The following is a 15,102-nucleotide window of genomic DNA, read 5'->3' as shown; positions in this document are numbered from 1 at the left end:
AGTAGCCCCCATCCCTTGGACCATCACTCTTCCAAATCCTCTGCAAGGCCCTGTGTGGAGACCCTCGGGGTATCCTGGGAACACCTGCCAATAGGTGCTTTCCCCAGGATTGGGGCCTTGATACATTGTATCAGATGCATTTGCAGGGTATTTTCGGCATGAGGGGCAAGTGTCCCCTGCATCCCAGTGTGCTGGGCTGTTCTCTCTCCAGATTCCCTCTTCGGGGGGCAGCCAGCCGCTCACGTGTCTCCTAGCCTGTCTCACACTCCTTTCTCCTTTTCCCACTTGTTTATTGTCCAGGGTCCCAGCTGCCTGGGAGGGATCCCAGCACTATGGCTCTGGCTACAGAGAGTAGAAACCAGCCCCCCAGCACAAACTGCTTTGGAGGTAGATCCAGGTAAGGGCCCCTCACTGATGACGCCTGTTGGTCCATTGATGGGAGCAGGAGGGGCTAGTTCTCAGATTCTGGGCAGGAGGCTGAGAAGTGAGGCTCAGCAGGAGCTTACAAAGGAGACCATTCAGTGAGCTCACCAAAGAGCATGCAGGATGTGTGTGGAAGGGAGGGGTGGCCCTGGCAGGGCTGGGTGGGGGAGCTGCCTGGCAGAGATGAGGCAGACGGGGTGGTCGTGGGGAGTGGAGGCTAGGAGTCTGCCTGACTGGGATGGCTGCCTGGCAGGGGAGAAATGACCTTATTGTAACCTGCCTCTGAGGAGGCTGTAGCAAATTCCTCCCCATGTATGCCCCCTCCCCTTGGACTGTTAGCCCTCTAGATATCCCTTTGTCTTTCCTGTGTTTGTACAGCACCCAGCACAATGGGGTCCCAGTGCCCTGTGGGCCTTGGGGCGCTTCCCTGGGAAATGCAGAAGGCTGCAGCTGAGGGCAGCTCGGGCTGGTTTACTCCTGCCCGGAGTTGGAAAAGGGCTCCAGCTGCGATCACCCGTGCTGGCTATGCCTCGCTGTCCTGTTCTGGCCTCGCTGCTCAGCTCCAGACAAATTATTTTGTTTTTACTGCCCAAGAAGTTTTTTTTTTTCTTGCGCTCCGGTGGCCAGGCCCTGCCAGGCGGCTAGGGGTGCGGAAGTGAAGTGGCTCTGCTCTGCTCTCTCTCACACTATGCCCGAGACCTGTCTGGGGCATGTTGATGTGCTGGCACGTGTGCAGCTTTGGCAGAGGAGGACGCAGTGAGGGTGCACTCTGCTGGCAGGCGGAGAGATGCTGTGGAAGGGGCCTGCTCCTTTGGTCCCCTCTAGCAGATCTGATCAGACCCTTATAGGCAGTTGCCCATGTCTGTCTCGGAGGCTGTGTGCAGCGTTTGGTTCCATACAGTAGGAAGGAGGCCTCTTTGCACAGTCTAGAGATCCAGAGGAGGAGCATCAGCCCCTGAGCTCTGCTAAAAAGCTGGCTTCATCCCTGTGTAATGTCTACATTTCCCTGGCTCAGGATGGGCAGGAGGCTCCCCGTGCTCAGCTCCTCCTCTGCTGGCCAGTGGGCACAGCTGCCAGGGGCAGGCCAAGGACCAGCCTGATGTTCTCTGGGCTTGTCTTATCTCTTCATTGCTTTGCTGTTAATGCTCGAGCCACTTATTAGCACTTTATACCCCCAGATCCTCCAAGCCAGTCTGACCCCATGGGAACCCACCCAAGGCTCCTGGCCAACCCACCATCCCCCTGTTGCTCTCCCCCTCTTTCCAAACCCACGTCTGAGCAGTGTCTTCTCTTGGTGGCCCCTTCATCCCAGTCCGCTGTTCAGCCTAGCCACGCCTCCTGCTGCAGTGTCACTCAATGGGGAAAGCGGCACAGTCTGAGGTTTCCTTGTTTGGAGCAGCAGAAACACCCATGGTTCAGGAGTGGGCTCGGCTCAGCCATGCCTGTAGCCTGCTGCCAGGATCCTGTATTGCTCGGTGTGGTTCCGTGCCATCTGCACTAACCATCCCTGCATCTAGCTAAGATTGAGTTGTAGGGAGGCAGAACATCATTACCCAAGCTGGAATACCCCAGCTCTCACATGGGATCGTTAATGAGCACAGAGGGCAAAGCCAGCAGCACAGCACCTCCCCACATCCTGCTGGCTGAATTGCTCACACCACTTCAGCACCTCTGGAGGTCTCCTGTCTACACGCTGGGCAGGCCACGCAGACGGGAAGAGGAGAATCTTGTACAGGCAGCTAATGCAGGTCTAGAATTCAGCACTAGTCAGGCACATGCAGCCACCAGGCTCACTTCCCAGCTCTAGATTCTCCTTAAGGCAGCACTGCCCCCTACTAACCGGGATGGATCACCCAGGCCAGGGTGCTAAACACGCAGTCGACCCAGGTCTGAGGCCTGGCCATCCAGAGTCAAGCTGCCTGCAGCCCTGACAGAAGAGCATCAATCTTAGGACCATGATCACCGCCTTAGCCTCTAGCCTTGTGTCCCTGGCTATGGAGCCCGGCCCCTGAAGCTTCCACTCCAGACAGGACTGGAATTGCTCCACCCTCATGGAAGGGGCAATGGCAGAGGTATGAGCACCCTCCTCACCACTCCTTGGGGCCCATGTGTACTCAGCACGTGGAAAAGGAAGAGAGAAGCCTGCCCTGAAGCAGCAAAGAGCTCAGCACCACCACAGTTCCTTTCAGAAGCCCTGTGCTTCTATGCGCAGGTTCTGCTGGCTCATGTGGACAGAGCAGCACCACCCTAATGTCTCAGCTTACCTGGTGGGAAGTGCTGGGATTCTCTTCCATGAAGAGACAGGCCTGTAAGCAGACCATCTGTAGGAGCTGCTGGACACCAGCCCCCAGCTGCAAATCTACATAGATGTTAAATCCAACCCCATGTTGACAGTGTGACACGTTTCCCAGTAACCACAGCTCCAAAGCAAGCAGCTTCTCCCCACTTCATGCCGCTCCAGAAGGCCAGGACATGGCCTCAAGCCAGGGAGAGGATGGCCCAGTGCCGCAGCAGGACACTTCCAAAGGAAACAAGCAGCTGCTTTCCCTCCTCCAGCCCTGGTCGCTTTGCCTCTCCTGCCCTCCCTGCATTTTCTGACGGGCTCCTGCTCAGGCCACACCCAGCCTGGGCAGTCTGCTTTCCGCCCAGCACAGGAGCCTGCTGCTGCTTGAATCAAGGCAGCGGCCTGGGGCTATCCAAGTTTCAGGAGCTGTTTGGAGGGAGCCCCTGCAGCCTAGGTTTGCATTGTTTTATCCAGTTACACACACTGCTGGATTCAAAGGGAAATGCCAGGCTCCCTCCACATGCACATCACTCCAGCTGAGGGAAACTGCTCTGGCTGTCGCAGGCCAGCCCCCAGTCTAGCACTCTTTCGAGGGGAAAGAAACTGCTCTACAGTGGGCCCAGAGAGGAGAGGCCAGGTGGCCCTACAGCCACTGTTGTGCTGCCTCAGAGGGGAGCAGGAGACTGCCTTTGGGGCCTGATGAGGAACCTCACTGCCCTTGCCGTGAGTGTAGAAAGAGCTCTTGGAGTCACTGTGGGTAGTTCTCTAAATACATCTGCTCCATGTTCAGTGCCAGGGTACGTCTTCACTACCGGCCGTATCGGCGGGTAGCAATCGATTTCTCAGGGATCGATATATCGCGTCATATCGATCCCCGAACACGCACCTGTCGACTCCGGAACTCCACCAACACAAACGGCGGTAGCGGAGTCGACAGGGGAAGCCGCGGACATCGATCCCGTACCGTGAGGACGGTAGGTAACTCGATCTAAGATACTTCGACTTTAGCTACGTTATTCACGTAGCTGAAGTTGTGTATCTTAGATCGATCCCCTCCCCTAGTGTCGACCAGCCCTCAGTCAAAAAATGAACAGAATGGTACGAACCATTGGGAAAGGGATAGATAATAAGGCAGAAAATATTGTAATGCCACTGTATAAAACCCTGGTATGCCCACATCTTGAACAGTACGTGCAGCTCTGGTCACTCCATCCAAAAAACATATCTTTGAATTGAAAAAAGTACAGAGAAGGGCAACAGAAATGAATAGTGTTATGGAACAGCTTCTATATGATGAGAGATTAAAAAAGCTGGGGCTGTTCAGCTTGGAAAGAGACAGCTAAGGAGGGATATGAGAGAGGTCTATAGAATTGTGACTGGTGTGGAGAAAGTGAATGGCAAAGTATTATTTACCCCTTACCATGACACATGAACCAGAGATCACCCAATTAACAGGCAGGAGGTTTAAAACAAACAAAAGGAAGTACTTATTCACACAGTGCATAGACAACCTGTGGAACTCATTGCCAGGGGATGTTGTGAAGGACAAAACTATAATGGAATTAGTTACATTCATGGAGGACAGGTCCATCAATGGCTATTAACCCATATGGTCAGGGACACAACCCCATGCTCTGGGTATCTCTAAACTTCTGACTGTCAGATGGGATTGGGCTGATTACCTGTTCTGTTCATTTTCTCTGAAGCATCTGGCACCAGCCATTGTCAGAAGACAGGATACTGGGCTAGAGGGACCACTGGTCTGACCCAGTATGACCAGGAGCTGGCTGGACCCACAGGGAGCTGCTGAAAAGCGCAGGCATTTGAAATATCCCTATGGTCCCCATGGATTTAGAGTGGGCCCCTGTGTGTGATTCACAGGGAGATGAGTTGTGAGAGGCAGGAGAGCCCAGAAAGGGGCAGAAGAGCAGTGCTAGAGCCGTGGGGCTGCGATGGAGCTGAGAGCAGCTCTGCTGGAGCTTGTCCACCCAGCTCAGGTACTGGGAGCTCTCAGCCTTGCATAGATCTGACTGTTTCTGGCCAAACCTGACACTTTGATCACTGGGCTTTGCCCTGGATCAAGTAGGGGGAGAGACTCTGATCAACAAAGTAGGACGGACAGAAATGGCAAGGGTGCCAGGTAGCCTCCTGTGGGAGAGCCGGCTGTACCTGCCCCGGCTGGTGCTGGAAGGCTAACTGCTCCCATCTGGACAAGGAGACCATTTGCGTCTGTCTGGTGTCTATGTGCCACAATAAGTCGCACGCTGCTGGGATATCAGGGGCCTGGCCTTCCTGGGAGCCTGAGTCCGATTCTCAAGTGCAAACGGCTTCACGCAAGCCAGTGTTTTTCAAACCTGCCGAGCCTGGATGTCCACAGATGTGCTGACATCTCCTACTTGCAGCCTTTGAGAAAGGCGCTCACGTGAGCACAGGTGAGCTGCCCGGAGAGTCAGTGGCCCAGGGCACCATGCCCCGGGGCTCACCAGCCCTCCAGAACAGCCTCCCTAGGGCTATGGAGAACAAATGTGAACCTCCAGCTTAGCCACTCGCTCCACTACAACAGCTAGGACACAGGGCCTGATCTTGGGCAGAGAACTGTCGGCTTCAGCCACACCAGGTAAAGCATCCTCTCTGCAATGATGAAAGTGCCAGTGCCCGACTCCACCCAGCACCCTGGGAGTGACTTCTGGGCTGTTTTTATTTCTCTCCCCACCTTCTGTCCAGTACTGCTGCCTGCTGCGTTCCACCTCGGAGGGGCTGCCTTTCCATGGCGGAGAGTGATTCCCGTGGGCATGTGAGAGCAGGTTCGGAGTCCGCAGTGGGAAAGGCTCTGTTTACATGTCAAGTGTTCTTTCCATGGGCTGGAGACCTCCCTTAAAGACGGGATGGGAATAAAAGAGTTAGTCTGTGCTCCTCAACAATTTCTGCCCTGTCTTCTCAAGGGGAACTGCTTGGTCAGGGCTTCCTTTTCTTCCCCAGCACAAATGGTGTCCTGGGCTTTGCTGGTAAACTTGGGGATAGAGTGTGAAATTCCACAGTTAACTGTGTGAAGAGAGAATAAAGAGCCAGTCATTTGCGCTGGCTCGGAAAGCTGGTGTCCTAGGTGTGGGGGAGCTGCTGCAAGCCTGGTATGCTGTGAGCGAGGGCCAGAGGTGGGGGTGGGGGAGTTGGTAGCTGTTACTGCTTGGTGTGTTGCGGGGCAGGAGGCTGCAGATTGCCAGACGGTACCTGACGTAATCTGGTCGTGGACATGTCACTCGTGTCACGAGTTCTGGTGCTCCCAAGGGCGTCTCCAAGCTAGGCCCAGGTTTTGCTATACCTGCTTTACGAGGGCTGACGTCCTGCTTAGTGATGGGCAAGAATCTTCTTGGAAGACCAGTCATTGCTCAGGTAATCTAGAGTCAAAGCCACTGCGTCTCTTGCCCCAAAATGTTGTCTAGCCTCCTTTGCGCTGAATTCGACACAGCGCTGTACGTGGCCACAGCACCTTACAGAGCACAGAACTTTGCAGTGGGATACGGTGGCGGAAATGCCAAGCAGGGCTTTGAACTCGAGGTTGTGGTCCCAGAGCAGGGGGACGATAGGCTGTGGGCAGCAGCAGCTGGGTATAGCATTCAAGGCTGAGCATCTCCTGTTCAGACAGATGGCCATGACTGGAGGGAGCTGTGAGAAGAGCGCTGAGGATGGTCAGGGGCTGGGGAAGAGAGGTGTGAAAGATGTGTGTGGCTCTGCAGTGGGGAGGCTGGTGTGAGAGGGATCAGAAGTTGGGTGGAGATGAGGTGAGTATCAGGCTGCGTGTGAGCTCTGCAAGGCTGTGGAAGGGTCTCCAAAGCGCGGGCTGGGAGCCCCATCAGGAGACACTAGCAAATCTAGGGAAAAGGCCAGCCTAACAAACCCTAGACTCTCCTCCAGATCCTGCCATCGCACAACTTCATGTAGCTTCTGGGCTGGGAGTGTGCAGCAGGCTGGCCCAGCAGCGCAGATCTGGCTTGCGAGCAGCACTCTCCTGCGGCCCTAGCTGGGCTGGGAGCAATTCCGCAAGCTCTGAAACCTTCCGAGGCCAGGAAGTTTTGCCTTTGTTTGTTCCAAGTGGATCCAACAGCTGAGACTTGGGCTAACCTGAGAGCTGGGGATTTAGAGCAGTTTGCAAAGGGCTGCGGCCACTTGGGAGGACGAGTGGCAAGGTGAACAGCATCCTTGTCTGCACCACCAGCTGGCTGCCGCCTGCTAGTCCTGATGGGAGCCCTCGGGTGGGCAGCAGTCCGGCTCCAGCTGCCATCCTCAGCACCATGCTGATTAAGCTGGCTCTGAGCAGATACAATGAATGTGATGCTGGAGCCAGGGAACAGGCTGTGTGCGGGCTTCCCATAGCGCCAGTCCCAGGGCAGGGGAACCCCTGTATTCGGGGGGTGTGGGAGAAGGGGGCCGTAGAAATCTAGTGTGGAGGAGGTTGATGTGTTTGCAGCCCTGCTGCTCCATCCATGCATGCTCTGCCTGATGCCATCCTGAGCGTGAGGGTCCGTGTGAGGGAGATTGGAGAGCCTGTGCACGTGGCATCCTTTTCCCAGTTCTCTTAGGATGGGGGAAGGGGTTTCCCTTCTCCTCACTTCATGATGCTGCTATGGGCAATGTACTTCTCTCTGCCCTGCAAACAGGAGGCCTCAGCCCCTGTCACCACCTCCTCCCTGTTTTCACAGAGCTCAGAGGAATTTCTCAGCTGTGCATTTCAGGTAGTGGCTAACAGCTCTGGGGGTCCCCATAGCATGTTCTCCAGAGCTGCCTGGGCACCAGGCCACTCGAGCTGTCCTGGCCTAGTGTGCCTCATGCCCGGCTGGAGCAGTTCTCCGGGGCACACTTTGCCCTTCTGTCTCCCATTCAGCTGCACCCTCTTTCTGCAGGCATTTCTCCCGTGTCGGGCTTTATATGTCACCCTGCTGTCCCTGGGCTGGGGCCATGGGGTTGTGACCACATTCGGGGGGGGGGTGTGAAATGACAATGTGCTTGGAGGAGATGGCACCCACTGAGTGGGTTTAACAGAGGGGCCTTGACACAAGCTCAAGGACTGAGTCCTTACTTCTCTGGGCCTGCCCCTGCCCTTGCAGAGCGGGCGAAGGCCAGGGCTCTGTCTGGGGGTTGGCAGTGTTCTGTTCTGGCTGTCTGCTGCCCCTGCTGTCTCATGCGCTCTGGTCCAGGAGCAATCTGACGGGCATAGCGGGCCATGGAGGAGTGACTTGGGTTTGCACAGATGGGAGCAACAGGGAGTCTGAACGCGTTCCTGACTCAGCCCGGCTTTGGCCTCTCCTCCCCCAGCTACTGGCAGGGCTCCGAGAGTCCATTCCCATCGAGTTCTCCCTTGCTTTTTCCTGCTCCTATTTTAAGTGTTGGTTCCCAGCTGCATCTCCACCACGTGGCCGCGCTCTGTTTGTTTCCAGGCCTCTATTAAAAGACAGTGCCCATGTGGGAGCACTCGTAGGAGGGCTGGGCTGGCAGGCTGGTTAATTCGGGCCTGGTAACCCTGTGTGGCCTGCTGGCAGCCTAGAAACATCCTGTTTTGGTTTCTAAAATCTCTCTGGGCTGTTTCTAGCTTGTCTGTATTGAGAAGGGCCCAGCATGCACCTGAGGCTGCCTGCTCCAGTGGGTCCAGCCTGCGCGGGGAGTGCCACCTCCTCCCTTCCCCCAGCTGGGCTTCGCTGTTAGCTCTGGGTAGGACATGCCCCTTGTCCTCGCTGCCGCCTGGCTTCAGAAGGGAAGTTCCTTTCCAAGAGAGTGCGGGGAGAGGTGTTGACTCCCTGCAGGGAGCCTGTTCCTCTTGGGGCCAGAGATCTCCCCGCATTGCATTTAGGGCAGTGGATTTGGTCCTTAGCCCTTTACAGCTGGCCCTCACTCCAGCAGAGCCCAGGCCCTGAGCTCAGGCCTTGTCTAGGCCAGGGTTTGGACTTGAGCGGTTTAATAGGTGTTAAAGGAACACTGCCTTGTCTACATGGTAGCTCATGTCTTCCAAACACTAATCTAGATCAGGTCTCAGTTTCCTGTGTTGGGTGAGCCGTCCCGGCAGCCTCCTTGGAGGTGGGCAGCTGGGGAGCAGATTTCTCGGAGCACAAGGGGTCAGAGCATTCCCCCCACAGCACGGGTGCACAGATCCCTGTGTTGCCCATCAGTGGGGATGGTGAGTTCCTTCTCCACCCACAGGAGAATTCTCTCCTGAATCCTGCCATGCTGGAGAGAGGCCCCAACCCAGCCCGGGTTCAGAGGGAGCTTTTTAAGGGGGGAGAAGGGGGGATTGTAATGAGAATTGTGGCCAGAGGCAAGGCTGTTTCTCCAGGGCTGCCCCATGGGAGGAATTGTGACTGGTCAGAAATGGGCCCAGCTGCTCCTGCTCGCGTTCTGACCCACCCGGCTGCTGAATAGAGCCGGCTGTTCTTACCAGGGGCTGATTTCTCTGTAGCAATCAGCTTCTGCTATTGCCCACGTTCCCTCCCTATCCCAGGGTCATGCTTAGCTGCTCCCCGCGGGGAGCAAGAACTGAACGACTGGAAGCAATTGTGGGCTTGTCAGCGCTCGTGTGGGGCACGATTGATGTGGCCCTGTGGCTGCCAAGCTGCCTTTTCCTCCCCGACCCCAGCTCTGTGCAGAGTCCCGAGCTGCCGGGACAGCGGGAGGGTTTTGCCCTTTTAAGGTGATAACTTGTCTGGACTCTTTCCTCTCCGTGCTCCCCACCCTCCCTGTGGAAGGGGCTGCTTCAGCAGGGCTCATTTGGGAGCTGTGCACTGCCGTGTGGTCCTGAGATGCCCGAGCCAGGTGGGAGAGAGTCCTGTCTGCTCTGCCTATCCCTTCCAGGAGGTCAGGACAGGGAGCTGTTCTCTGCCTGAGGGGTTCTCCCTGCCCTCATTTACAGAGCTAGCATAAGAAGACCGCTTGGAACATTTTTTGAATGCCAGGTTATTTCCACGGGTCAATGATTTCCGTTGCTCCCCCCCCAGCCTTAAACAGACATGTCTTCTGTGGCCACCAGAGCCTTCCAGGCTGCTCCTTGCCCCGGAAGGAGGGCTCTGTTTCTTTGTGGCTGCTATCCAACTCCCCTACCAGCAGGCCCTGAGCTCTGCCCCACCCTGCTCTGACATGGGCTTCAGCCAGCAAGGGTGAAGCGGGCCTTTTCCTGAGGGTCTCAGTGCTCTTCTGGGGCACATAATGGTGAAGGCACCCTGCACCTAGAATTGGGGACCCCGTTTGTCACCAGTTGGCAGCAGAGCTGGCTCGAAACTTGGATTGTGTCAGTGCAGCCCAGGGTTAAAGCTTGCTTAGGAAAAGTGGCAGCTGCCAGTGTTTTGCTCCTGCTGGAGGCCTCAGCTGGCATGTGGGTCTCTCCCCCCGTAGCCAGGTCAGTACAGACCGGATCCCCTAATCATGTTTGTGTAACTGCTTTGGCTGGTTCCTCTTTCTCCCAGCTCTGTGCAGCCAGAGGGCCCAGGGTACATTGCTTTGCATCCTGCTGCTGCTCCATGTACATTGATTAGTGTTATATTTCTATTATGGTAGCTTCCAAAGGCCCCCTTGGTCCTGGACACTGTCCTGCTGAGGGACGTGCTCAGCATGCAGTGACACCGAAGGGGTTAGGCAGCAAAGCAGATGTGATGGCAGGAGAGCTACACTGTAGACCCAAAGTGAACCAGGAACTGGGCATGTGTGTGTCTGTGACAGGATCTCTGTTGCAAGCTGTAGTGTAGACAGGACTTGCCCGAGGTCACACAGCAAGCCAGGAGTGGAGACAGTAATAGAACCTGTGAGTCCTGACTCCAGTCCCTTGCTCACCCAGGAGCCTGGCCAGAGTTGGAGACAGATCTGTGGCTTTGCGGCGCACCCATTTCTTGAGTCCATGCCTCCCTCTTGGCTGGCCAGCAGAGGCATTGTTCCTCTGACAGACTGGCTTCCTCCTTAGCCCTGTCCACGTGATCTCCTGATCTTCAGCCCATGTGCCACTGTCCTGCTCTCAGGCAAGGGGTGTGCCTAGATTCAAGGGCAGCTAGTCTGCCCTGCTCTGTCGACAGGCCTCTTCTCCAGTGTTTTTTCCTGATCTCCAGCTCTACACCTCACTGAAATGATGCTGCCAATGCATGTTAGTGCATGAGATGGGGAGTGTTGGCTAGAAGGCAGAGATTGATGGCTTAGGTGTGTCTCAGGCCTCTGCTGAGGAGGGGGGTTGATCCCATGAGCTCTGGAAGGGGCAGGCTGTATGTAAGTATTCCCAAGGCTCTGCCCCCTGCAGCGTAGTGCATCCCAGCCCTCCTGGTGTGCATGGCCTCTTTGCTTGTGCATGAGATTTTAACCTCTTGATTTGTGCGGAATGAAGAAGATGGGCCATTCTGCAGGGGTCTGTGCTGAGGGCAGAGGGAAGGACTCTGCCGGGGAGTTGACCAGCCATGTGTAGGAGCCCCCCATTTCCTCCAGCCAATGTTAATGCTGGTGCTCACTTGGGGTTGAGGGCCAGGGGCTGCAAATAGCCTCTGGATAGACATGGATCAGCCTGAAAATGAGCTGCTGCCCCCAAACATAGCTGCCAAGTGTAATGGATTTTATGAAAGTTATGTAATGAGATAATTTGCATATTGGCAAATAATTTGCATATGCCCCTAACTTGATCTTAAATGTGTGGTTTTATGATGAGTGAAATGTCAGCTGGCAGCCCCGGAGAATGAAGCCTGGTGTGTATGTACAGAGCCACAGCAGGGCAAGCTTCACATGCGCACTGCCCTGCAGCATGGCCCATCCCGGGAGGCGGCCACTCGCAGTAACAAGGCAATGCTGTCTCAGGGCCTGAGACCTACTAAACTCCTCTTACAGAGGGGCCTCAAACATCCATTGGATGGAACAGCTTTTCATCCTGGCTGAACTGACCTGAGCTCAGTCAAATCTAGAGTCTGTCTGTAGGAAACACTGCAAAACCTTCCTCTTGAAAACCCCTTTCCACCCTCACACCACTGCCCCTTCACCCCAACAACCGCAGGGGCCAAGGATGAAATCTAAAATCCCTCCCCCAAGCAGAACTTTCCCCCAGAAACGGAGATGTGCCCAAGAGCTCAGGGCGGTGGTGGAGCGCTCCCTGTTGCAGGTGCTCAGATACCAGTGGTGGGCAGCAGTACACTCCCAGTAGTATAAAACAGACAGAGAGCTGGGCTGGGTTCAGGATGAAGACTGATAGGTGAAAGCTGTGTAAGCCATCAGCAATGCCCTGAGGCACCTAATGCCCCAGCATGTGTGAAAATCAGAGGGGGTCCTTGTGATCTAGCACTGCCAGAGGGCAGCAGGAGAGTGATCGATGGGAGATATGTAAGCCCCAGGATGATGAGAGCCTTATACCTTGTACAGGGAAGAGAGGCTGCTACAGATTAATTAGAGCACCTGGAACCAATTAGAGCACCTGAAGTCAGTCACCTGATAAACCCCCCCTGCTTCAGTCAGACAGAGGAGTTGAAGCAGAGTGGTTTAGTGTTGGAGTGGAGAGCAGTTTGGAGAAGTGCTGTGGTGGGTCAGAAGACCAAGACCCTAGGTAAAGGGAAACCTGGCTTGCGCAGTCCAGGGGGACTCTACAGACACAAGGGGTTGGACGGAACTTGGCCCAAGCGGAGAGAGGGCAGGAAGCCCCACAAGCTGAAGGGCCAGAGAGGGAAGTAGCCTAGGGGAAGGAATTGGTAGTTTAAGTGGTTCACCGCTATCCCTAGGGCCCCTGGCTGGGGCCTGGAGTAGAGGGCTGGTCTAGGTCCCTCCCTCTCCACTCCCCTTTTATGGGACACTAGTCGGACAGTCGATACCCCAGTTCAGGGGTGAGAAATGGTGCCCTGAACCCCCACAAGAGGAGAAAGTGCAGGACCCATCATCATAATGCTGGCAATTTGCCACAGTCCTATATAAATATGGCACATTAAAAACCAGTGTAGTTAGAAAAATGTTAGGGTTGCAAAGTGAAACCCTCAAAAGTTAGGAAAAGCCAGAATGAAGATTCCCAGTGCTACCTTAACACTCCCTTGCATGCGTATATGTTAGGATAGTCTAGAACTCCATAGTCACACATTAGACTCCTAGAAATGTGGGACTTGGAAGGACCTCGAGAGGGTTTCTAGCGCCTTGCGCTGAGGCAGGGCTAAGTATTATCTAGACCATGCCTGGCTCGTGTTTGTCTAACCTGTCCTAAAAAATCTCCAATGATGGAACCGCAGCCTCCCTAGGTAATTTGTTCCAGTGCTTAATCACCCTGACAGGAAGCTTTTCCTGATGTCCAACCTGAATCTCCCTTGCTGTAATGTAAGCCCATTGCTTCTTGTCCTGTCCTCAGTGGTTCTGGAGAACAATTTATCATCCTCCTCTTTATTACACCCTTTTAGGTACTTGAAGACTGATAGCAGCCCCCACCCCCCTTTTTCCAGACTAAACAAACTCAGTTTATCAGTCTTTCTTTGCAGGTCATTGTTTTTCCCTATATCAGCTGTCAGCAGGGTTTCAGATCCATAGCACAGACCTCTGTGTGGCTGGTGCAGCCTGAGTGGGCAGAGGGGCAGCAGCGGCCTCTCTCATCCCTGTTCAGATCCTGCCCTATTCCCTTCCCCATTCAGTCACCCCAGCCTCTGGCTCCCCCATACCTCCTCAGGGCAGGCTCTGTGCTGGCTGAGTGCCTGAAGCCAGGTAACGCCACACCTCCAGCAGCTGCTGCAGGAGGAACTACATCTGCCCACAGCTCAGCCAAATGCATGACCTGCAGGCTGAGATGCAGACAGGTGTCACTGTGTGTGTGTGTGTGTGTGTGTGTGTGTGTGTGTGTGTGTGTGTGTGAGACAGACAGACAGACAGACAGACATGAGATGTGATGCTGGGCAGCCATGCTCTAAAAAACAGGCATAACCCAATGTAGCACTGCTGTAGGGCTGGGCTGCCTGTCCGCATGTCATCTGCTTGGTGGCTGTCTCTGCCCCAGGTGAACTGAATCAAGAGCTGAGGCTCATTGGTCAGGGGCGAGTGGCAGAGAAGCTATCTCCCACCTGCACTTCAAGCCATTTATTGGGGCACGAGTCCACTGCTCTATCTTGGCGTTTACCTTTCTGCCACGCATCCTTCTCCTCTGGAGAACTGGCAGGATTTGGAGGCCAGGGTGGGTGAGTGGCTGTGAAGATGGACAGGACTGCTCTGGTGCCTCTCCCTGTGGGGGAAGGCACTGGTGCTCAACCAACTAATCCTGTCCATGCTCTGGCACCAGCTCTACACCATGAGCCTGGCCTCAGGGATCTTGGCCTGGCTCCAGAGGGTAGTTCTGGGGTTCTTCTGGCCAGGACTGCACAGTGTCTCTTGGGGATTCTGAGTCCTCCCTGGAGGAGGGAGGATAGGGCCTGGTCTGCCTCTGCAGCTAGGTCTATGTCTTCTGCCTCCAGGCCCTGCAGAGGTTCCTTTATGGTACAGATAGTCCGGTGTGGAGCACATTGGCGCATGCCTTCCTCCACTGCTTCCGAGGGCTCCGATATGACCGGCAGCTCTTTTTTCTCGACCTGAAGGGTCTTCTGTGAAACCTCTCCGAGCTGCTGGTCTTCTACCAGGACCTCCTCTGGACCTGGAAACTGATCTCGGTGACCAGGTCTGTTGTGGCCACCACGGGGGTGGACCTCCTCATGGAGCCCCTGCTACACAACCCCAATCTACGTGTACAGGTGACGGAGTCACCCTCGGTGCCCTGGAGGCTGATCCTGGCACAACCAGAGACCTCCTGGACTATGACAGTGGGGCTGGGTGGATCTGCTAGCGCTTGGCTGGCGCATGGGACTCTACCCTCCTAACACCCCTGCGCATACTCCAGGAGGTGGGGCAGCCTTGTTGCCCACCTCTTGGGTTTTCCTTGAGTGGGTACTACGAGAGGGTGCTCCCCGCCCATCCCTTATCCCAGGGCCTCCAGACTTTTTCATCAGGCCCCTGTTCCGTGAGTCCCCTGTCTCCCTCCACTCCATAACCCAAGCCGGCTGCGCGCCCTGCAGCTGGTTCGCTTCCGAAATACGCCAAGGAAACAACTTTACATGCTTGTGCTCCACACATTTCACTTCCTCACCTTCATGTCCCACCCCAATGCCAAATGGTGGGGCTAGCTACCACCTGTGGAGGGTGAGGAGCCCTGGTGGGCCAGCCTCTATTCACCCTAGTCCTACGGCCTGCCAGGGATATTGGTTGGTGGCTCCTTCATGAAGCCACGAGCATGGGCCTGTACCTGGTGCAGTTCACCCCCATCCCTGATGCCTGCCCCTTTTGCTGTGTGAGGGAGAACCTGGCGCAAGCTTTTCCGAAATGCGCCAAGTTACAGCCCCTATTGCGGCTCCTCCAGAACCTACTGCTGAGGTTCAGGCTGCACTTTTCCCCAGATCTCTTCA

At 55.4% G+C, this 15,102-nt stretch overlaps 1 protein-coding gene across 1 annotated transcript in view; it reads left to right on the top strand.

The window, feature by feature from the left end:
• The window catches only part of WWP2 (WW domain containing E3 ubiquitin protein ligase 2), an 85,335-nt gene that overhangs the window by 21,530 nt on the left and 48,703 nt on the right, over positions 1-15,102 (top strand). Inside the window, exon 6 of the mRNA XM_050922312.1 lies at positions 301-397. Within this exon, the coding sequence (XP_050778269.1) occupies positions 301-397 (97 nt within the window). The remainder of the gene's footprint in view (positions 1-300; positions 398-15,102) is intronic.

This window comes from Gopherus flavomarginatus, chromosome 14 (genome assembly GCF_025201925.1).
Source record: "Gopherus flavomarginatus isolate rGopFla2 chromosome 14, rGopFla2.mat.asm, whole genome shotgun sequence".
In the NCBI taxonomy this organism is placed as follows: domain Eukaryota; kingdom Metazoa; phylum Chordata; order Testudines; family Testudinidae; genus Gopherus; species Gopherus flavomarginatus.
This window is presented reverse-complemented; position numbering and strand designations above follow the sequence as displayed.